This window comes from Sinocyclocheilus anshuiensis, unplaced genomic scaffold (genome assembly GCF_001515605.1).
Source record: "Sinocyclocheilus anshuiensis isolate Anshui unplaced genomic scaffold, SAMN03320099.WGS_v1.1 scaffold1154, whole genome shotgun sequence".
Lineage (NCBI taxonomy): Eukaryota > Metazoa > Chordata > Actinopteri > Cypriniformes > Cyprinidae > Sinocyclocheilus > Sinocyclocheilus anshuiensis.
In genome coordinates this window covers 3,078,483-3,103,592 of record NW_015542345.1, presented here as the reverse complement: position 1 = coordinate 3,103,592, position 25,110 = coordinate 3,078,483, and the positions used below count along the sequence as shown (strand labels likewise).

Below are 25,110 nucleotides of genomic sequence, written 5' to 3'. Positions count from 1 at the left end.
TATACATATATATATATATGTATGTATGTATGTATGTATGTATGTGTGTGTGTGTGTGTGTGTGTGTATATATAAATGACAGATTCCCTTGCTTCCACTGAAGCACAAAAGTATTTCAGAAATCAGCTTTAATTATAAATTGTGAATTAACTGTATTAAAATATATTTTTCCAAGATGAACACAAGTCAGTATAATACATGACCCGTATATACGTGACATAATATATGAAGAGAGACCTCACAATAATTAAACAAAAACTCATTAATACATGCTTCTTTTGTACCCACCATCTTCATTGAAAAACTTTTCCACAGGCTGAACAAGTTGGTTTATTTCCTCTAATTCTTCATTACGGATTTCTGGGTAGGGAAAGACTTCAGCCTAAAAGATGTATATATATATATATAATTTTAATGTACAGTAACAATGCAGTCTTATCCAGAGTATTTAACCAAAAAGAAAACCATCCACTGTAATAACTATAAATATTATGAACATTATCATCGCTATTATTGATTATAAGACTCTTTGACCTTGCTCAAGTGGTGTTATATTTTAATAGCTATGTCAGTTATGTACACACAATAAAGCAACAATTTATTCTGTAGTTTGTTGACATTACCTTGTTTACTTTGCCCAGGAACAGATCTTTGGCATATGCCAAACTCCTCGCACTGGATCTAATGAAGCGTCGCGACTGAAAGTGATGCAGACAAGCTCCTCGTGCAGCAAACACATTTCTCCCAAGTTTGACCGATCTTGACAAAACAATAAGTTTGTTCAGGTTCATCTTCAAGGTAGATACTCACCCCAATCACCCATACAACTGAATGAAACACCTTTCACCCATTTTTCGTCTCACATTGATGACGACACGAGTCGGTTTGGTTGCAGTTCATTTCGTGCCCTGCAGATGTCAGTGTTTAGCTGCACTACACAAATTATTAATTTCAATGCTGAGTGAAAACATTGATCGTCGTCAATTCTCTCTGGCCTCTGATTTCATCACAGTACTTGCTCGGATTTAGGTGAATTCCTGGGTTCAAATATTACTGAAATAACAGTAATGAGCAGTTCAGCGGGGTTCTTTCCTTCCAGTCCATCTTTGGGCAGCAACACCGCCGTTAGTGTTGACAATGAGGATTTAACCCTCAAAGCTGCTCTATTTATAGCCTACAGCAGGCCAGACAGACATAGACAAAAAAGGGCACAGCGTCTCTTTCTCACCACCTGTCTGTAGGTCACATGCATAAGACATTTTGGTCACACTTTATATTAGGTGGCCTTAACTACTATGTACTTAAATAAAAAAATACTTATTGTGTTCATATTGTATTGCAAAACACATTTGCTGCTATTGGTGGGATACGGGTAAGGTTAGGGACAGGTTTGGTGGTATGGGTAGGTTTAAGGATGGGTTAAGGTGTAAGGGATGGGTCAGTGTAATTATAAATGTAATTACATATAGGTATTTTTAAAAATATATAAGTACAATGTAAAAACATGTATAAGTGCATTGTACCAAATGATTAATTTAAATGTAAGTACATAGTAGCTAAGGCCATCTAATATAAAGTGGGACCAAAATTTTTATCCAGTCATTCACAACTTAAACACGAATCTTGAAACTTTCAGCCTTATCATATATGTTTGGGGTTGGTTAGATTTTTTAATATTTTTCAAAGAAGTCTCTTATGCTCACCAAGGCTGCTTTTATTTGATCAAAAACACAGTACAACAATAATATTGTGAAATATTATTACAATTTAACGTAACTGTTTTCTATTGTAATATATTTTAAATGTAATTTATTCCTGTGATGGCAAAGCTGAATTTTCAGCATCATTACTCCAGTCTTCAGTGTCACATGATCCTTCAGAAATCATTCTAATGTGTTGATTTGGTGCTCGAGAAATATTACACATTAACAATGGTGAAAACGAAAGAGTTCAAAAGAACAGCATTTATTTGAAATAGAAATATTTTGTAACACCTTAAATACTTTACTGTCACTTTTGATATATTTAATGCATCCTTGCTGAATTAAGTATTGAAAAAAAAAACCTTACTGACGTTTTGAACAGTAATGTATATATATTTTTTTTTAATATTTTCAAAGCATTTGTGTGAAGTCTTGGCTCCTAATTCAGACCTCATGTGTGGATAAAGGAGGATGTACTGACCTTGAGTTTGACACCCACAAATATAAAGACACTAAGAAACTCCAGTTTATCAAAGCTCATAAAAGCTCTCAAGGAGTACTGAGAAGACGAACAGAGACTAACCTACCAGTTATTCACAGAATGCTTTAGTTTGATCACTATTAACTGAAACATGTGAATAAAAATATGTCAGTGAGAAAGAGAAAGACTATTGCAAGAATTCTGAGAGCCAGCAAACCTTTCAAAAAGACCCCGCAGACTCAAATGTACCAGTATGTTGAATTCAATTTGGAGAGTTTTGATGGCTATTTCTTATGATTCATATATAACTACAATAAAAGAATTTACTCATAAATGGCTTTTGAGATGCATAGAAAATTTTAAGGACTTGGAAACATGCATTCAAAATGATTTACTTCAACATAATGTGTGCTTTAATACAGAACAATACAAGTTAGGAATTTTACGGTATATTGTTTTATTTCATGTTCTCAACATGGTCACAGTTATAGTTAAACATCAATAGGGTCTCATCATCTACTTAGAAACAGAATGCATATTAAAACCATCCTCTCCTTGTTTGGTAATTAAAAAAATGAAATGTATGAGTTAAATGAAAGGCGACGAGAGTTATGTAACAGTCGGCTTATTAAAGAAGATCCTATGACAAATTTGAGAAGTACATTTGGTAGCAGAAGCAGTGTCATGTTAATATGAGTCTCTTTAAGGTGAAAAAGGACTACACCATCAATGCGATGGCTGAGCGAAAAACAAAAAAGTATTATACAAACTATGTACACGTCAACCCAACCCCCTACCCTTACACTTTCCCTTTATCATACATATTAGATTTATATATGATATGCTTTTTTTCTATTTTCTCACATTGGTTTGTGATATGTACAGCGGCACAGGCTTTTTACAGAAAAAAACTGAAGTGTAATGATCTTTTTAGGGGGTAAACAAGTGATATACATGCCGAAATGCAGTGGCACAGTATAAAATGTAACAGCAAGCCAACACCACTTAAAAAAACAAAACAATCGAACAAACAAAAGATGAGGAAAAACATAGTAAAAAGAAAGCACATTTCTTCATTTTTAAATAAGCTCACATTTCAACCAGAGGTGCTAGGCATCAGCTGCATGCAAAGCTTTGTGACGTTTTGACTTGACCGTCCTGTACTGTACAGTACAAAGCTGAAGCACCACAATACATTTACAATACACTGCAGTGAAATCCATAAAAAACATTCAACACAAAGGTGAAAAACCTAAAAAAAAAACATAGAAAGAGACATTTTCTTGACAGTTGTTTGAATTTATGGTGGGCTGTTTAGTCAGAAATGGCTTCGGGTGATCGCATTTGTACACAGAGATGGGCTGTCCTAGTCTGATTAATGCTGTACTGTACAAATGACTGGCCTCAGTGCATCTTGGGAACAAGCCAGGTGTTATGAAGTCTGATAATGACATAAACACGGATTTATGCTCTATTATCTGTAAGCTTCTATTATTATTATTATAATACGGATGTGCCCCGGCGGCACTTCATTACGATTAGGCTACCGGCTAATATTTTCCTTTATAAACTAGTTGACGTTCAGTGTTTGATTTTTCAAGCCCAGATAAACAATAAACAGATGTCTCCTAATTGAATCTATTTCGGTACGAAACAGGCTAAAGACATTTCGAATGAAGAGAAGTCTACAGATTTTAATATGCTCATCATCATCATAACTCATTTAACAACGGTCAACTGTAACACTGATAATATCTCTGGAAATATGCAATATCTAGAGAATATTTTGTACAATATACATGCAAGAGTACTTTAGTTGACATTCCTGACTGTAGGTTGCAGGTAAAACAGAGACCAGGGAGAACAAGATGTCGGTGGGGGGCGAGAAACAATATGGGGTTTGATGCATGATATTGGAAATATGCTAACAGAAACGACAAACAAAATCAACCAACTGGTTGAATTTACAAAACTGAAACATACATATTGCACATGATTAATTAATTAAAAAAAGAAAGAAAGTCAGAAAAAAGAGAAACAACGCACAGCAAATGTGCTGACACTGGTCTCGTATAAGAGAGCGAGCTCATTTCAGCCGTGGTTTCTGTACATTAAGTGATTATTTACAATGACAAGTGCTGTTCAGAAGCTCTGTACTTGAGTTAAAAGAGTGTCAACACACAAAACTATTACATCGAATCACAGCTCCGTCACCATTTATCTACTTACAGTATAAAACAAGTCAAAAATTTAACCGAGAAAGGGGATATGTGTGAAAAAGCATGTCCAAATCCGTTCATCCAACCGACCCACTGCTACATATTATATGCAGTTTACATTACATCAGATTACATTACATTAGCTGTATTTCTGAGCAGGTGAAAGGCATTCTCACAGGAGGACAGAAGAATATGTATCAAATCTACTTCATTTCCACACAGAAGAGGGCACACGCTCAGCCTGCTGAGAAAAATCAACATCTCTGCACAAACTCACTCTTGAAATATGGGGAGAGAATTCCATCAGCTCTGGCTTTCCTCCGACCCAAACACTACCCCTAATGTTAGACGACAAAATAGCCTTCTCCATCACATCGGCTTTACCATAAACATCTTCAAATGTACATTTATTTCATATTGATTTATTCATTTCTAAAAAAATAGTTAAAAAAATAAAACCATGTTGCAGCAGTGGCCGGAACCGACGAGTCGAGGCCGTGGAGGATCCATCCAAGAGCTTCCCTGTTCCGCCCTCACCCTTCCCACAGTCCCTGTGATTGGTTTGTGCTACGTAGATCCCGAAGGAGGTGGAGCGAACACAAGCCGGAGATTCCGGGAGAGTCTTCCAACTCCAAGGCAACCAATAATTTCCATGTTGTTCAACTGGCCACCTACTGAGTTCAGTATCAGTGAAAACTAGTAACTTCGAGAGTACACAGAGAATACTGAGATTTTATCTGAGGCTTCGGATAATTTTTGTCCTATAACAATAATAATAATAATAGCTGCTAATATTATTATTATTATTTTACAAAATACTATATGCACGACATAAACAAAGCACATCTTTTTTCTTTTTCTCTTTTTTGGAATAACTCAAGTCACTGCTTTTTAATAATTGGCACATTATAGTCCCCTAACTATATCACAGAAATGTGTGGTCTACAGCTACATTAAATACTGGAACACCGCTAGTTGTGACCGACTTCTCTCAAACCGTACTTTAGTTTCTGCAAACTAATAAGCAGGCTATTTGATAATGCATTTAGGTAATTAAGCACAAGAAAACAGTTGCCCCGGTCTTTTGCGCATGCTCTTGCTTCACCGCCAAAGTCGAGAGGGTTGAAAGTCTCTAAAATCGAGCCTAAAAGAAGCAGCAGCAGCTTTATCTGGGGCTCTACAGCTTGAGCAATGACTGGTAAGAACTGATGATTTGAATTCTAGCCGCCCCAAAAGAGAAGACCGGTGCTACACAGTGTGGCTCCCCTTTCCAGAGGAGACGGGTGCTGGATGAGTTGAAATGTGAGTCATGGTGCCCTTTTGTTCGTGTCCTTGTAGGCAGCAACAATCCGTTGCATGTTACAATCTAAAGAGAGGCCCAACGGTCACCCCACCAAAAACGGTCCCATTCCCAAGTGGAAAGAGTTCGCGGAGGGGCTCAAACCACAGTGCTGATGCCGCTGTGTTTTGGCTTGGTGCTGCTGGCTGTCGGAGGAGGGGCCGGAGGCTGGTTGTGGTGGTGAGGTGCATGCTGGGAGTGGGAGGGGTGTGGCCCATGGCCATGGGGACCGTGCGAGTGGCTGTGAGAGGACGAGGGGCCGGGCGGAGGGTGGTACTGGTGGGGTGGGTGTTGAATGTGCGCTGGGGGGTGGTAGTGATGGTGGTGGTGGTAAGGAGGAGGATTCTGCATGTGGCAAAACTGAGTATGGTGGGGGTGCATCTGGGCCTGGGTCTCGGTGACGCCATCGCGGGCCGTGTGGTGCAGGTTGGTAGGGTGCGGGGTGTGAGAGATGAGTGTCGGGTGGGAGGGGTGTGAGGCCTGGGGAGGCAGAGAGGGCGCCTTGCCCCGCTTGGTGCCGAACAGGGAGCCCAGGAGAGAAGAGGAGTTGGGGATGGACTGCTGGCGGGAGGGGCAGTCGCGGCTGGAAGTGGCTCGACGCCGTATGTGGGGGCTGCTAATGATGGACCCCTGCAGGAGGATGAGGAAAGAGAGAATGGAGAAGTTAAACACGAGATTGCTTGATGAGTTCCATTTATTAATATTCCACATTCTGCATTCTAAATGTTTAAATGTTTATTTGGCCTGATTTAAGTGTGTAATCATTAGGGTTGGGAACCAAAAATCCATTTTGGCATTTTTAAAATGAAAACAATATAAAAAAACAGCAATTATTTTCATGACATTTGGTTCTATTAACAGGTCTTCAATTACCTTATTTTTCCCATGAATAATCCACAAATTATTAAAAAGACTCCCAGTCATGTAAGAAACAAGTCGTGAAGTCATGAGTTATTGGTTTGAATCAGTCTAGTGGCTCACTGAATGAATCATTTGATTCTTGAACTTAAGTCATTACTTTTATCATGTACAAATCAAGAAGACCACAAACTAGTTTATGACTAGTTGTTCATAAAGCAATGTGTAGTTAAAGACAAATTCAGAACAGAGCTTCGTCATAATAGGGAATTTTAATTAATAATAAAACGCATTGAAATGTAACAAAGTTTTTTTTTTGTATATTTGTTAAGTTAAAGAAGTACCAAATATTCAGAATCAAGTAAGTGTAGTTCGATTTTAAATAAATTCTTTGATTCCCATTCCTAATAAATATATATTCCATATATTTCAAACAATAAAAATGATATATATACACTACCATTCAAAAGTTTGGGGTTGGTAAGATTTTTTAAATTTATTTAAAAGAAGTCTCTTACGCTCACCCACGCTGCATTTACTAAAACACAGTAAAACGGCATAAATGAAAGGGTACAATTTTTTTGCAATTTAAAATAACTGTTTTTTGTTTTAACATATTTTAAAATGTAATTTACAGTGGTGGCCAAAATTATTAGAACACTAGTATTTTCATCAGCTAAAAAATGGTTTTAAGTCAGTTATTTCTATCTTTTGCTGTAGTGTGTCAGTAGGAAATATCAGTTTTAATTTCCAAACATTAATTTTGCCATTTGTCAATTTGGTGCTCAAGAAGCATTTTGTACTATTATCCATGTTGAAAATGGTTGTGCTGCTTAACATTTTTGTGGAAACCATGATACATTTTTTTCAGGACTCTTTGATGAAAAAAAGAACAGCATTTATTTTAAATAGCAATCTGTTGTAACATTATACATGCATCCTTGCATTTCTTTCATATTCTTTAAAAAAATAAATCACACGGACCCCAAACTTTTGAACGGTAGTGTAATATCTACCAAAAGGCAATGCAAATTTAATACCCAAAATAGTATCACATAAAAAGTAAATGATTCCATTTATGTCAGTATTATAAAACAAGGACACAGCACTCAAGCAATGCATCAAGACCATCCATCAGCAGTTAATGCATTTATAAAAGACCGAAACAGATCCCTGAAAGCCATGCATTACATGCAAAAGCTGAAACAGGCAAGATTGAGTTAGTCAGCCTTTAATAATGTTAAAGCGAGCATATGGGCTTATCCTGCATTCCAGGATGGGCTGCCAAACAAACTGGCACACATGATAACCTATACGGACTAAATGGGTGACAATCCAAATCCAGTCTATTAAAGCAACACCTTTGCTAAACTCCCTCATGTTTATTATGCTTATCTGCACACAGATGGGAAACAATTTCAAGGCATTCAGAGGGGTTAAAAGGTGCTTAGGGCTGCAAAGGAAGAGGTCAAGTGGTTGGAGGAGGTTGGTGAGGAAATGAAGACTTGCACTTTTTGAAGTGCTTAGGCGCACCATTCTATTGTTCACTTGCAACGGCCAACAGAAACATGCCACCAGGAATCAAATCGTAACCATTTACAAAATAAAAAGACACACACAGCCCACGGTACGTGAATTGGGATGTTTGCATTAGTTGAGTCATGCTGACTAAGTTGGACCGTGGAGATGTTATGATATGTGATGTGAGCCACGGGGGCAGAATTCCCCGTCATTCCACATAAGCTCCAGAGGAACAGGCAGCCCATGCATGCAGGGTGGCCTACATAGTCCAAAAACAACACCACACACATACAGACAGTGGAAACTACTGAGCAAAGAAGCAACCAAAAAGAAAAGATGGTAGACAGACCAGAGAAACAAATGAAGCAAAGTTGCAGTTTCAAAACGCAACATTGTCACACAGAATAGCGGCCTGTTGTAGGTTCTTGCGTCCTATATCACGGTACTTACTTCGATATTGCTGTCTAGAGATCCTGCACTGCTGCGGCGCCCCCGCTTGCCTGAGCGAGACATGCAATATGATAGATTAGAGCACGCTCGAATAGTCAGATATATAGAGGCGCGTGTAGAGGCATATATATCCCGCCTGCCTACAGGGGCGCTATTGAGACACGAAGCAAGCAGCCGTTGTCCGGAAAGGGAGGGAGGGTAGAGCCAGGTGGGTCAGGAGCTTTTAAAGGGCCAAAGGATGAGGGTATACTGGTCCTAAGATCACTAAGCATAAAGCTACATCTTCAACATCTTCAAGAGTCTTGAGCAAACGGGTTTGATGACTACAAACTGAAATCCCTACACAAGATCGTAGCAGCAACTGAACAAAAACAAGCAAAACGGTAAAAAAATCTTGATCTTGATTTCTGATGTATAGACAAAGACAAATGTAGCAGCCTAGACTGGCAGTATGAAACCTTTGTCAATCTTTAATAAGCACGGAATGATTGAATGTCAATGTTAGGAGAGCTATCAACTGCTATACGTGTAGTTTCATCTTAAAGCAATAGTTCACCAAAAATGGATATTTGCTGAAAATTTACTCACTCTCAGGCCAGATGAGTTTGTTTTTTCATCGGAACAGATTTAGAGAAATTTAGCATTACATCACTTGCCCACTGATAACAACATGGCAAGTAATCCACACGTCCATCAATTAACGTCTAAGCTTTGTAAGAAAGTATGCAGTACGTATACGAGTTCGTAAGAAATGAATGATTCAGGCCAAGATACGTACCCATAAACCATAATAATGTTTCTGCTAGTGAAAAAGCCCCAAATCATTCCACATCAAAATCCACCGACATATTTTTTTAGAACTGTTTTTACCCATAAATGGTTCTTGACCTGTGCATATTTCTCTCCTGATTCAGGCAAGATGACTTTTTACTGGAAAAAGCCATTTTATGGATGGAGGACTTTGTTTATTTCTTACAAACACACAGCTTATCACTTCACAAGACGTTAATTATTGGACTGGAGTCTTGTTTGTTAACTCTTATTATGACGGCACCCATTCACTGCAGAGTGAGCAAGTGATGTAATGCTACATTTTTCCAAATCTGTTCTGATGAAGAAACAAACTCATCTACATCTTACATAACCTGAGGGTGAGTCAATTTTCAGCAAATTTTAATTTTTGGGTGAACTGTTTCTTTAATGCATTAATTAAAAGATACTGCACACATTTTCAGTGCTGTTTTCACTGCAGAGGATTGCTGGAATGGGATATTCATAGCTTTGCCAGACATGTCTCTAGTTCACATGTGTCATGACTCCTGCTGTCAGGCTCAGCGGCCAGCTTGGTCGAGTTCGATTCACACTTACGGAGCGTGACTGTGCTGTTAAATGTTTGTTCTAACAGAGGAAGCATGTGAGGTCACACTATCCATTTTTTTTCTGCGTAGTGACTGCCATGTTTAGGGCTCAAAACGATGTGCTAGATAGGGTGTGAAGATATCACAGCTTGTGAATTGTGTTCAAAGGTTCAATTATAGAGTGGGAAAAAACAACTAATGTGGAAGATAATATTTGTCAGGATGCATCTAGCTTCATTAGCCATGGCAAAGGACATTCATAATAGGGCTGGGTGGCAGGTTACTATTATTTAGATATTTTTCAGCATTTTAGAAATATTACAATTATACTATAATACCAACAAAATAAAGCTGACTATAAGATATAGATAGATAGATAAATAGATAGATAGCTTAATATATAGCTTGATATTTGTGTATTTGCTCTGAAATTTTACTTTTTAAAACATTTTAATCATAGGCCTTCATTTCAACCAAGAAGCCATGGGAATATAAAAAAGTTTTATGTATAAAAAAAGTGTTATTTTAGTATCATTTATATACTATTATAATATTTATTACCATTTTGAATTATTTTATATATATATATTAAAAAAAAAAAAAAAATCATTTTCAGTCATTTTAGTACTTCAACTTATTTTAGTTAATTATCAAGGCAACATTTATTTCAATTTAGTACCAAAAACTATTTTTTATTAGTTCTGGTTTTAGTTTTAATTAATTACACTGGTAACAATCTAGTGACAATAATCAAAGATGATTTTGCATACTGATTTCACTACACAAGTACCTCAAAACTAGTCTAATGACATGGACTTTAGGAAACCTAACAGTCAAATAAAAGCACACGAAACAAATTAAATTCATCTTAAATTGGCAATAAAATCCTTGAATATGTTACATACAGTATCACCCAGCTCTAATTGATAAATAATTGAGGCTACACTAATGGTTGTGGACAAACACCAATTTAGAAGCAAGCATTCAGAGCTCTACTTTGGCAAGAGGAGAAGTATTTTTTGGACAAGACTGTAAAAAATAATCAATGTTTGTGACAGATAAAGCCAGAAATTCATGACATGTCTTATGTGGGTCTGCACACTTACCTGCATCTGAAAGGTCACGTAAGGAGCTGCTGAGGGCACTTCTCTTGAGGCCTTCACCCATGGCGTAACTGTCATCCAGGCTGGTGCGACTCAGATTGCCATTTCCCGTCTCTTTCTTCAGCCCTGAGCTCTGGGAAATGCTGGGACGTACCACACCTTTCTGCTTCTCCAGTTCGGCTGCATAAAACGACGTCAACTTCAATGATCATGTCATTTCACACACATTTCACTGCTTTTAGGCACAATAAACAGGGTTTGCAGTGTGAAAAACCAGCACATTGCTCAAGCCCCTTATGGCTTTCTTTCTTCTGTGGACTATCTTGGTCAATCTTTTTCTAAAATAACGTATTATGAGAGCTGCTTACACTCTATTCTGTACTTCTCCATCTCCTGCACCTCTGCGATGGACTCCCGCAGGTCATCTGTGAACTTCTTGCGGTCTTGCGGGTTGGGGGCGTTGAAGTTAATGAGAACCTTGATTTCTGCGCCTGGAAGTGCTGAAGTGAGACGCACTCCATTGGGGTAATCTGAAAAGCAGCAGCGGGAGAGAAATATTTACAGACCGGCAAATCACGACAGCACTCGGACATGCCCTTTTCAGAGGGACGCACTGATCGATATTCTCACATATCACAAGCGCACATGACAGATATTTTAATCTTTTTGTGTGAAAATGCATCGTAATACACAATACTTTGAGAATTAATTTGTTTTCAATCAACAGCAGAAGTATTTTATGACCTTTAACACCTGTTTCATGTTTTCCTGCAAAGCGAAAAGCCTGGTTTTTACTCGACACACCAGAACAAAAGTGAAAGAGTGCAATCAAACTGTACGAACAAGGTAAAACATAGTCCAGAAAAGGGCAATATGGGGTCAGAAGGGCTTTGACCCTTCACTGAGGGTACTTACACTGGTTTTCAAACAGAAGCACCTGCATGCCATATAGAGAAAAGGACTGCCTGAAGCTGTACGTCACCGAATTCTTCTTCTTCTGGAAAATCTTAGTGACCTGAATTGAAAGAATGTCACATTAGGACCCCATCTGTTCCTAATTATCCTTGGCTCTATTCTTTGAGCCTTTGGAAAAGCTGAGTAACACTTTCTGATCATGGACACATGATGTACACAATTGCTGACCTAGAATTGGACTAAATGTGTCTTGCGGACCATTACACAACCATAACAACAAAACATAACAACATAACACAAAACGTTATGATGTAAGACTGTTCGACCTCATTTTTTCCTGTTTTTACGTGTCTCGCGTTGCATCATGGGCTATGATGTGTGTGCTTTCTTACCACTAAAAGGTCATTGAATAGGAAGATTTCTCTCTGGTGGAGACCCAGTTTCTGAGGTTTGTTAGGGTCTGGCACTTCGAACAGCCTGCAGTAACATACCAGCCTGCGATGTGGTAGAGACAGCACCTGTGTGTGGGACACAAATATTGATTTATTGAATATTTGAGACCCAAAAATACCACACTAGCATACGACTTACTATTGCTGCTGTATATGTATACTCTACAGAGTATGTATATTTGCTGTATGCATAAAATAAGCAGAGGACACATAATATATATATATATATATATATATATATATATATCTCCAACCTACTACAGTACATCATACTTGGAAAAAAAACGGACCAGAAAGAATGCAGAAAACCCTCAATTAAAATCAATTATTTTGTAATTATTTTACTGGTTTGTAACCATGGTTATCTGACTTGAATTGTTTAATGACAGTAAGAGGATTAAAAACAGTGAAACATTATACTCACACATCCAAGGCCATGGTGCAGAGACCCGATCTGAAAAGTGAAAAAATGAGACTGATGAGTAAGGATCATGGCATGAGGACTGGAGGGAGGCTTGAAGGTCAGAGTGGTCTCTCTCTCTCGTTATCAAGACCCCCCTCCATCTACCTGTCAGATGTGAGCAGTACTGTATGAATGGGGTGAGAAGGGAGGTTAATGGAAAGCCAAACTGCTGCTGCTTGAAACTGTGACAGGAAGTCTCGGCCCATTTTCAGGAACCTAATTACAGCACCCGGGATGCAACGTCTGCAGGCAGGGGTCTCGGGCACAGCAGCCTTCTATCTGAGCTCCACAGGAGATCTCCATTATGTCCTCTCCAAAGATGCGTGGAAGATACACCAGGGAGAAGGTTTTCCTGGCAACCAAGCCATGTGTGCTGTTTCCATTAAAGCTTAAATGTTAATTATTTCAGCTCTGAAAACCCACAGTGCTTCCAAATTCAACTGTGTGACAGGCACTCGATGTGGTAATGAAGATGCAAGTTCATTATGGAAACAGCTTCAGTTAGTTTAGCCTTGGGAGAGACCAACAACTCTGCTGGAGAGATGATGTATATTGTACTGATCTTATGTGGATTATACAACTCTCCAGATCTATACCAGTCGAGGTAACAGACTTTAGTCAAGGCAGATGATAATGGTCTGCCTTTTTTTTTTTAAAGAAATTAATACTTCAATTCCAGAGGGACACATTAAATTCATCAAAAGTGACAGTGAAAACCTGAAGAAAGTGCTGTTCTTTTTAACTTTCTTTTCATCAAAGAAACGTAAAAAAAGTATCAGTTTCCACAAAATTACTAAGCAACACTGTTTTCAACATTGACAATAAGAAATGCTTAAAATCAGCATATTAGAATGATTTCTATTAATACTTCGATCATGTTGAAGATCATGTTGAAGACTGAAGATTGAAGTAATGGCTGCTGAAAATTAAGCTTTGCCATCACAGAAATAAATATATTTATACATATAAATACATTTATATATTTTATATTAAAAATATATATTTTTATATTAAACATTTTTATAATATAAAAATATAAAATATTTTCAAATAGAAATCAGTTATTTTAAATTGTAATAATATTTCACAATAATACTCCTTTTACTGTATTGTTGATCAAATAAATACAGTCTCGATAAACATAAGAGACTTCTTTAAAAAATAAAATATGTTTAAAAAATACACTATCAAGGTAAGCTAAGATAAAGGTTGAGAAACTAAATTTCAGCTAAATGTCATGCTTAAAATGCTGTCTTTTTTTAATATAACATGTAATGGTGGGGTCCCTTCTCTGTTTCTCCTCAACCACAAAGGAATCATTATGCTGAAAAAAATGGAAGACCCCATTCGACAGAATATAATAAAATATTTTATTTACAAATTGTAAAATCTTTTTAAAAGCATGTCTATAAATTTCCATTTGCGTCATATTAAATATATAATATATGCCTCTTCCACTGAATAATAATATGGTTGTAACTTGCTATACTGCATGATAAGGTGGTTGAGTTCAGAGCAGGTGAACTGTCAGTAGATTTAATCTGTTGGTAACTCTGAAGGCCTCTGTCGAGAAGCAAATCCCATTTATCATTGCAGAGCATCATGCAGCCCTCGCCACATGACTTACATACACACACAGACACCACAGTCAGACACCGTGAAGGTCTCAAGATAGGTATTAGATCTGTCATAAAGAAGAACATCTTGTAGATAAAGAATCTTCTAAGAGTTTCAATGTCATGTGCCTCTTGAGGATAAAAAGTGTTTGTAAATGGTTCCTGACAGAACAATAAAACCTATAGATCTACACTGCATAGAGGGGCGAAAGCAAACAAACACACAATAGGTGAGAGAAGGAACATGTTTTTGTCCTTGGATCATTTCACACCACTGGACCATGACTGGAATCGATAAAGTGTCATTTCTAGAACCGGGGTCAATGTAAGTTCACAACATGATAGATAGAGATGGACTGTTTTGAATTGTGGAAGACAAAAGAGATGATGACACTCACCGGCTTCTTGCCAACGATGAGTTTCTCCACCTTCTGTACCTGGGAGACGTGGTCTTCGTTAGTTTTAAGCTCTCGTTTCCGGATTCGCTCATAGATGCCCACCAACATCTCTCTTGGGATGTCCTCTCCGTCATCCACCCCTGGTGTACACAGGAAGCAAAAAACAAAAGAAAAAGCCCATGTATAATTAGGGCACGCAAAAGATTTACGGAAATTCTAGGAGAGAATTCGAAATGTAGGTAAAGCACATCTGAATTACGATGTGACTATATTTACATATCGAAGTTATAGGTGAATTTCTGTTTGCTTTGCTCCAATTTTTATGCAAGGTTGTGACCAGAATGTCATTGCTATCCCAAAGAGGCCATTAATCAGTCTGGAGCACATGCATTACGTTTAATTAGAGCAAATTTGAGTATTATTTTTTTTGTATGACAAAAACCTCAATGACTTTGAAGGGGAATTTATGGATGGAAAAGATTCAGTTTGCAATGAAAAACGTGAATTTGAATCTCACCGCGAAGGTTCTTTACAAAGTCCTCCAGTTTCATCTTCCTCTCTGGCTTCACGTTTGGGCTGTACATGTCCGTGTTGAGAAGTATAATGGCAAACGCCAGGATGAAGATGGTATCTGGGTTCCTAAACTGACGCACCACCCCAGGGTTGCAGATGCAGTAGCGCTGACTGAATGGAAAAAAACAACAACAAATGAACAAATTAATATGAGACTGCACTTCCACAAAATCAATAGCTGCTCTGGTGAGTAATTGGTTTTAGATGCACTAGCATGACAGAGAATGGTAAAAGTGCCACCCTGTTAAAGAGCTATGTTCTTTTAGATAACACTAGAATGGACTTTAAACAGTTCATTTGGAAACTGTCTGCCTCAAAGGGTTTAGCTATAACAATATTTTTTAAAAAGGTCTAAGAGTGGCGAGCAGGCAACCGTTGGAGTTATCTTCACATGCGTTGTAAGCTGGTGTGATCGCTCAAATGACAGATGGTCCTTGAGCAGCCGATTGAATAATGTTATCTGTGGGCTAAGGGAGTGTTTTATGTTTTTGTGTTGGTAAAATCTAATGAAGGCCAAGAAAGCAAACTATCTTAGAGAATTTCTTGCTTCTTACTGGATAGAAACAAGGTTTAACGGAAATTGCTAACTGATCCATTCTCATTGTCTAATCGCCAAGCTTCTCTTAAAAGGACAGTTCACACAAAAATGAAAATTATGTCATTATTTATTCACCCTTATGTTAGTCCAAACCCATACAACTGGTGAATTTTAAAGTGAATATCCTGGCCAAACAATTTTACACAATAATATGAAAATGAATGATGTGTTGTCTTGATGTCAATGTTGAAATGAATAATGTGTTGTTAATCTCCAAAAAACCCCCCCAAATAATATATAATAAAAATGGTTCAAATGACTTGAGGGCTATATTTCAAGTCTTCTGAAGCAATATTGTAGTTTGGTAGAGGAACAGACCATGCACTAAAAATCTTGATCACTTTGGTATGTTCATAGAAAATAATATTTTGAATATGAATCACTGGATAATAAATCAAAACCAGTCTAAATGACTCATTCACGAATCAGATGGATGTAATCATACCATTTTAAAACAAGTGAGAGTTTCATTTTTGGTGAACTGTACCTTTAAGGGTGCTTTTTTTTAAAGAATCAATTGAAATGTTTTTCACCTGAATGCTTCAATGAGTCGCTCCACTTTCTGTGCCTCTCCCTGCACCCGGATATGTGCCTGGAATTTTCTCAAGGCTTCATCCAGCTCCATTCCAGAGAAATCCATCTCATCTACCACACAGCTGAAAAAAAGATAATGAACAAAGTCAAAGGACCGCTACATTCTTTCCTGCACTGTAGTATATCCAGGATGGTGTATTCCTTATTAGTTTGGAAGTCTTCTGGGAAAAAATTGCATTCTATTCCATTCATTTTATTAATTTTCAAAGCACACATGAAGATATTTTAAACTGAGAGTGGTCACTGCTTTTAGACAAAGGAAAAAGCTAGACAAATTTAGTCTTTCCGATAAAAGCAAGTTCTATCAGTCTCTAAATCACAATCATGGGGCATACAAAGCAATCTGAGGGAGATTTTGCTCCAGGGATACTCAAGAGTGCATTTGATCTCCCATGTCAAGATTTACTGATTTCAAGGAAGTGCCTTAAAAAAAGTGCTGTCAGACTGAGCTGAACACAGATTTCATGGCCTTATCTGCCCCCATTATCTTGACTGTTACTGTCAGACTGAAAAAGGAGGATGAGTTGATTCACATCGCTTCGGAAAAGTGCTCCATGAACCCAGACACCTTAGTCAATATGTACAGAGCAGTGCAAGAGTCCATATATATTATCACTCTCTCACACTTAGATTCGATGGAGGACTGGCTGGAATAATCGTTTGTCATATGCGGACTAATTTCAAGAGGTCACTAACAATTACAGCAAATGCTTGTGGTTACAAAAAAAACGAACCAGTTTCAATTGTTCCGAAATAGAATTAATATTTTCCACCTTTGATCCTAAATGCACTCGATTTAAAAAGAGGACACTAAATGGATGTGGCTACAATTGTAAAGAACCAGTTTCTAAAACAATGGACTATGAATTTGATCCTACATGCACTCAAAGCCACATGAGCTTGAAAGGCTTAGACATGGTGGTCAGTTTGTCTCAGGAGGGAACACATAAATTCATAAAGGCTCCAGTGATACTGACTTAATGTAATTTACCAAGTTAATTCTGCTGTGGTGAGGATAGTGAAGGATAACGAAAAGCATAATTACAGAGGTGCATCCTAAAATGAAAGATTATGATGGAATTCCCGTTGTTGTTGTTTTTGTTTGGAGAATTTGTGTTTTCTTTTTTTGTAAATGTATGTAAAATATGGTTTGCTTGGAGCATGGATTGATTCAATTGAAAAACGAAAAAAAAAAAAAAGTTTAACAGACTGCAGCATCTACCAGTAAATTATTTAAAATTAAGCTGAATTGTGTCATTTTTCCTATAATAATATACTTCTACCTGTACTGGATTAATGAGCAGAGACAACTAATTGTAAATATCCATGCACAAAACAAAGCATTAAAAATTACTGCATATTTGAAAAAACTTGGCTTTGGAGTATATTTCACTTTGAATGAATACAAAACACCCAACTAACCCAGTTAAATTTGCTGAACTTACTCAAGAACATCTCTGTTAAACTGTTTCTGCCTGTTGCCCAGGAACTCGCCAATCATCTGTCGACTCAGCCCTTTTCTCTGTAACAGGAAATGGGCAACTCCCACAGGTGTGTCTGGGACAAATCCTCTCTCAATCAGGTACTGGATACCTTTTTCAGGTTTCCTAGAGACAATAAAAGAAGATCAAGAGTCTGAACAGTGCCTGCACTGGTCCCAAAGTGTGACTAACCAGCTCTCAGATCAAGTACGTTCATGCGACTGGACCGTTACCATACAAGATTAAAAGGAACTTAATGGCCCAGTGCAAAGACAGGCAAATCCACAATCATCCAAGATTAGAGGTTCCCACTCTAAACACGGCTTTAAATGAACAAACACATTCTAAGGCACACACAAAACATGCACAGCCCCAGCAGCAAGTAAGCACCTTAATCCATTCAATAAGAAATTAAATCTGATTTGAAATACCTCATGATTGCAAAATAAATGATCAAACATAATCCCTACGTTGTTGTAAGGAGATTTAAAAAAAGACAAACCTTGTTTGTCTCAAGTACACAGCGTTAGATGGTAAACTCTGGTTATGAGGGCAGTGTGTTTTCCTTGATCAACAGCCCAACTAAACTAATAGTGTTCTCATCATGGTTCTAATTGCTTGATAGCTAATCAAATTTAGAGCGCTGAGTGGCAATCAAACAGCATCACATGCATGCACACAGACACGTACTGAATAAATGAATGAGTCAAAATTATAATGACTGTCTGGAAAAGGAAAACACATGTCTATTGTGCTTTGTGTGCTTGGTTTAGATGATAATTGAAAAAACATTAGCTCCCAGCATTGTTCGCGTACTAAGATCTTTCACAGTTATTAATAAAGCTAATGAAAATCATTACTCAATGCAACTGAAACATGACACTCCAAAACAGAGATTGTGAGCAGTGTGGGAATGAGGAGCAAAGTAGCATCATATTTGCCTGGACTGAGGTATGTTCCTGTAGCTCAAATAGTTGATCATGACACTAGCAATGCCAAGGCTGTAGGTTTGATTACTTAAATTGTATTAATGATTGTATTATCATTAATTGTATAATGGCTGATTGTATTAATGTAAAAAGCATAATGGAATTGGATGCTGGCAACAATTTACAGCATAATCCTGCTAACATGGGCATATACAGTGGGTACGGAAAGTATTCAGATCCCCTTCAATTTTTCTATAGACAGGTGTGTGGCTTTCCTAATCAAGTCCAATCAGTATAATCAAACACAGCTGGACTCAAATGAAGGTGTAGAACCATCTCAAGGCTGATCAGAAGAAATGGACAGCACCTGAGTTAAATATATGAGTGTCACAGCAAAGGGTCTGAATACTTAGGACCATGTGATATTTCAGTTTTTATTTTTTAATAAATCTGCAAAAATGTCAACGATTCTGTGTTTTTCTGTCAATATGGGGTGCTGTGTGTACATTAATGAGGAAAAAAAATTAACAAATGATTTTAGCAAATGGCTGCAATATAACAAACAGTGAAAAATTGAAGGGGGTCTGAATACTTTCCGTACCCACTGTAAATAAAAAACCATACTGAAACGACCTAAAGGCACAATATGTAAGATTTTTTAATTAAAATATTAAAAAAAACACTAGAACAGTGTTATATATTTTGCTGACTTGTGTACTTACATTATCCCAAATGTTTCAAAGAATGTTTAAATCCAGAGAAATAAGCAATTTTAACTAGTGACACGGACCGTGTCCATAGTGTCATTGTGTCGCCTGCCAATGACGTCATAACCCCTCGATTTCCGGTTTTGTTTTGTAGAAAACATGGAAACACCAAAGACGCTTTAATATGTTGTGCGTTTTAATAAACCGGTGACGACCGCACAGAGTAGCATTATAACAGAACTTTCAAATGTATCTAGTATGATAAAACAGCGCTGCTTTTTTTCCCACATACGCACGACCGGAAGGAGCGGAAGCGATCGACTGTGGCATAATAAAAGCTACGCTGCTTTCGAGCCATGTGTCGCGCTCGTTCAGCGGCCTAATTTCGCTTCGACGGCTTTCAGTCTCACCCTGCTTCATTCTACTACGTTAATAAATCATTAGATCATCCATGAACATTATTTCTGCTCGAGTCCCGTCGGATTGCATCGGCTGTGGGGACGAAGACGACAACTCCCATGATTCACGGCGTCATCAAACTATGCCTTTGTCTATTTGTTTATTTTGAATACGCACCCTCCAGCAACGAAAATTACATATTGTGCCTTTAAACTGTGGTCAAGTTTACCTTAAGGCACTTATGGAATTCATTGGATTCAAGTCTGTATTTATAACATGCAAATTTGCCATGTTTAGTAAAATGAAGTTTCTTGATTTGGAAGTGACCTGTAATTGAACTATGCTTCATGCTGCTTCGCTACACTATTGACAATGGACCCACTTTGTCGTTGAAATTTTCACTAATGCAGCTTTACAGTAACAGTGTGCCAGCTTTTCTAGAAGCAGAAAATTGAAAACCCGGAATGGATTTGTATTGGATGCTTCACTCCACTCACATTCTCTTTTCCCAACTAGCTTTCAACAACCAAAAGCATGCATTCACACTTCACCTACTTGTTAAAAAGGTTCAGGCCAATACGATAGTGCCTCTTGCGGATGATATCATTGCTGAACGCGGGTGAGTCCCAACTGTTGCGTGTCTCTTTATGATACGTCTGCTTGCTGAGAGTCTGCTCTCGAAGACTATCCCTGGATGAGGACTCCGAACTGCAGTTGATGGTATCATTGGAATTGGAAGTGCTATTGATGCTGTCGTTATCGCCATCGGAGAAGTCGGACTCGGATTTGCTTTGCCGGTTGGCAGTGCCGTTGATTGCCAGATGGCTCTCCAGTTGCCTTGGCCGATGCCTAGGAGCGTCGTCATCTCTTGCCGGTCCCCTTGGTGGTAGCGCATGAGAGGGGATGTGTTTTGGGCTGCCCTGCTGACTGGCGATGCCCCGTTCGTAAGCGTTCTGCCTCTTGAGTGAGCTTCGGTCAGAACGGTCGCTCAGCTCAACCGAGCTATCGCTGGGAGGTTCGATGGTAAGCAAAGGAAGGTGGTCTATCCTCAGTCTCTGCTCTTGACACTCTAGAGACGGGGTGCTTCGGCAGCTAGTGTCCGTGTCGCCCTTTTCGTCCTTATGAGCTAGAGGCCAGTAGTCCTGCGAGTTCAAAGAACGTAGACGGAGGTCTGATTCTGTGCTAGAAGGTCTGTCAACTGATTGTGATAAAGGAAGTGGAGGGGAGAGCTCTTCCTCATCTATATAAAGTGTTACGTCACTGTAGGAAGCTGTCATCTCATCTCGCTTACGGTGGTCACTACTGTGAGAAGGCTTGACCTGGTAGGTAACCTCTTGCTCCAGGTCTGGATGACCTCTGGTTGGCTCTGGCTGTCCCTCATCTCCATGTAGGCTGCGACAGTTCAGAGCATCATCTATCGACTCTGCCAATGACTTCACTTGTCGAGAGAAAACGTCCTCCAGCTCTGTAATGGCATCCGTGAAATCGCTCTGGACTGCAGGCGACTTCATGTTGGTGGGGACCATCTCCCCACGCTCCGATTGCACCAAGGCTCCTAGTTTAGAACCATCGTCTGTAAGAGACACCTGCTTCCCCTCAAAATATGAACTGTGGACTTTTTCAGGTCCTTCAAACGAAAACTGCATTCTCATATTGGACAAAACTATGCGTCTGGACATGCGGTTCTCCGACATAGAACTCCTGAGGCGCTCAAAGTTCTTGTTCATCTGATATTGGCGGAAGGCAGTCTGGATTGTTCGCGCAGCATGTCGGGTTATAAAACGCCCTCCATACTTGCGCTCCAGCATCTCCACCTTTGGAAACACACAAAGATTATGCACCACTTTTAGTCAGAGTATCAAAACCCAAACATGCAAAACATGTCCCTTCTTCCTTAGTCTGACATAATTTTATTGTTGACAGGGATTTTGTTCTCCCTCCCATGACATAATATGACTTGATCAAACCACAAGCCAAAATTGGTAAGCCACTTAAATAAAAGAAACAAATAAAAGCCACACATGGAACTAACTATTAAAGCTTGGGTATTTTGCCAGGTAGGATGAATAAAACCATTTCATCCCTTATAAAGGCATCATGGACTGAAGAACGCCTTTAGCTTGGTACCTAAGAAACCAGTTGTAACCCACTACCATGCAAAAGTCAGCTCAAGACCTTTTTAGCCTGAAGAATGGGCAGAACTAATCACATTTCTCAGCTCTGTGAGACCTCACACAGAGATGGTGGGAAGCATGCCTCTGGACAGTACCACAACACCGTCACTCTGAATACGAATCACTCTCTCAGCATGCACTGAGTTATGATTCTCATCTCCCAAATCCTAAAAGGTTCTCATTGATCTCATATCAGCCTTTGGGTGTATTAAATTACTTCATATGAAAGACATGCAGTCACCACAAGCAACTTTAAGGAATTAATGTTCACCTAACTACAATAAACTAGATTTGTTTACAAAGTCCTTTGAGGGGAAGTACATCAAGTGTAAGATGAAGCCACTGAACCTCAATCACACTCCCTCTGCACCAAAAAGGCGCATCGCAATATGAATACAAATAGCTGGTGAAGAATTGATGGTTTCTTGGTAGCATTCCAGTTAAAGATCATGAAGAACTCTACCTGTTTGTCTTGGAGGTCGGTTGAGAGCTCATAGCTCTCAGACAGTGATCGTGAGCGTTTGATGGCCTCCTCTTCTGCCTGTTTGCGAAGGATTGATTGGGAGTGCTGGAGTTTGGGTCGCCGTGGGCGCTGCCGTATGTCGTGAGCGTACAGTGGTGGGCCGTCGAAGAGCTCGCCACTGATGATGGCACTGCGGCTCACCGGCCCTCGTAAATAACCACCACTGTTCTCTAGAGAGGGGCCCGCCTCACCACCCGGAGCCTCACCTTCCACACTGTACAGGGAAAAAGAAAGAAATTGTAAGTTGATTGAATGGGTTAGAATAGACAAAAAAACAGTTTCTTTCATACTGACGAATGACTGAGGCATACCAATAGGGATTTGGTTTTGATTCAATGAGTCAGTTGTTCAAGAATCAGACTACACTGGTTGCGTGATATATTTTTGATTCACTAAAAAGATTTGACGTATAAGAGTCATTTGTTTTTGAATTGAACTGTTCTGGTTATGTCATTATTTCACATTCAATATAAACAGCAAACTCAGATTCACAACTCTATTAAATATGACAAAAGATAAGATTCAGACCAAATTCTACAGACCAACACTCTTTACAGTACATACAACACACACCGCCTTGTTTTTCTAGACACATAGTTCCTTGTAAATCCCAATATCCACTACCACAAGTTTACATGTGAGATTATGAGTTGAACTTTGACACTGGTCTGGAGGTATAAAAGCAAACGACTACGTATATAGCAACGCACAGTGGTACAGTGCATCTCACAGGCAAAACAATACACAGGCAAAAATATAGCCTAAATGGAATGATCAATCTGTTGATGTGCTTTTTTTATAACATACAGCTTCCATAGTATGTGTTTCAGCTCCTACCTCCTCCAGTACTGAATACCAAGATAAAACACCCTAGTAGTCTAGTGTCAGCTGTCACATACATCATGCTTACACTCCAAACGGCACACTCTGGAAAATAGCTCTGAGAATCAACAGCATAACTCCTACCTGACAACACCTTAGCAGAGGTATACCTGCTGCGGCAAATGACTTTTGTTGCTTGAGGCGATGAGCAAAAAGACAACTATGACACATTCGTAAACAGACAAACAATCACACACACACACTTCAGCCACCTCTAATGTGATTGCATGGAAAGGTCAAAGTACATAATGAGGGTTATTTGATTACAATGCATATCAGTTACATCAGTGAAAGAGAGATGACAGATATAGGTGACTTTGATGTTAGAAACTTAGTCTTATCATCGTCAATCTCAAGACCAGTGACAAAACTCATATGGATGGGTCTGGTTCAAGATACCCATTTTATGTATATAGTACATGTTTGTTTTGCACCTTTACCGCGTCTCAGCCACATACTGACACTTCCTTGCAACAACTAAGTGCCAGCAGATTAACTGTCTAGATTAAGTGCTCTTCTTTTAATTAAATGAATTAGTGTGCAGTAGAGCGCTCAGTATTACAGAGATGAGAACACTGACGCAGTCATATTGATTGAATTTGTTCATCTTGTATAGGGGAAGGCGGCAGAGGAGAGGATGTATGGAAGTTGGAGCACTGTTTGCAGGTGTTTCCAATCTTGGATAAGACAATACGAGAGCCTGGTGTAGATTGACTTCAACAAGCAATATCCTCAAGGGGGCAGGCTCTATTGAGACGAGACAACCTTATACACCGCTTCAGCTAGTGCTGTGATCATCAAATGAAATACAGAGGATGTGCCTGAGAGATGTCGGGTCGAACGTATAGAGACTGTTCTCACACTTCCTGTCAGGTCTGTATTCACCTGCTGCTTCTGTAAAAATGCTCTGAAATACAGATTCAAAAGGGAGGTCAACACGACGACCAGACATAAACATGTTTCCTCAGAGTCACAGGTCATGGCTGTAGAATCGATTCTTGTGTGAGACAACAAGAAGTCTCCAGCGTACACTCCAAACGGCACAGAGCATGCCATGTTTTTTTTTTTTTTTTTATATTTATTTACTGGTTTTGGTTCCTTAACAGTTGAATTAACAACTTTTTTAGCTTCCAATACTTGTAAAGAATAATTATTTGTATTAAAGACTAAGTAAATATTTCAGTGTTATTATTAGCTAAAAATAAAGCTATTAAAATTGTTTTCATTCATGCAAATACTGGTGATATAAAACGAAATGCAAACACTAGAAAATTTTAAATGTTGCCTTGACAACTAACAAAAATAAAAAATACTAATAAATATGAATAAAAATTAACTAACAAAAATTGACATACTAATATTACTAAAACATTT

At 38.5% G+C, this 25,110-nt stretch overlaps 1 protein-coding gene and 1 pseudogene across 8 annotated transcripts in view; both read right to left on the bottom strand.

Annotated features, from left to right (window-relative positions):
- LOC107691383 (acyl-CoA dehydrogenase family member 9, mitochondrial-like) overlaps positions 1-874 on the bottom strand; it is a 9,045-nt pseudogene extending 8,171 nt beyond the window's left edge.
- A 1,748-nt stretch (positions 875-2,622) lies between these two features.
- The window catches only part of LOC107691341 (IQ motif and SEC7 domain-containing protein 1-like), a 214,224-nt gene continuing 191,736 nt past the window's right edge, over positions 2,623-25,110 (bottom strand). For 7 of the 8 annotated variants that reach the window (XM_016489894.1, XM_016489895.1, XM_016489901.1 and 4 more), the window contains 13 exons: positions 22,795-23,068; positions 20,713-21,971; positions 18,087-18,248; positions 16,581-16,703; positions 15,394-15,560; positions 14,877-15,016; positions 12,824-12,853; positions 12,340-12,465; positions 11,948-12,047; positions 11,401-11,562; positions 11,036-11,212; positions 8,572-8,621; positions 2,623-6,372 (listed from right to left, as the gene is read on the bottom strand). In XM_016489894.1, the coding sequence (XP_016345380.1) occupies positions 5,842-6,372; positions 8,572-8,621; positions 11,036-11,212; positions 11,401-11,562; positions 11,948-12,047; positions 12,340-12,465; positions 12,824-12,853; positions 14,877-15,016; positions 15,394-15,560; positions 16,581-16,703; positions 18,087-18,248; positions 20,713-21,971; positions 22,795-23,068 (3,301 nt within the window). In that variant the 3' untranslated portion in view covers positions 2,623-5,841. The remainder of the gene's footprint in view (positions 6,373-8,571; positions 8,622-11,035; positions 11,213-11,400; positions 11,563-11,947; positions 12,048-12,339; positions 12,466-12,823; positions 12,854-14,876; positions 15,017-15,393; positions 15,561-16,580; positions 16,704-18,086; positions 18,249-20,712; positions 21,972-22,794; positions 23,069-25,110) is intronic. The other variant, XM_016489902.1, reaches the window with a different exon arrangement.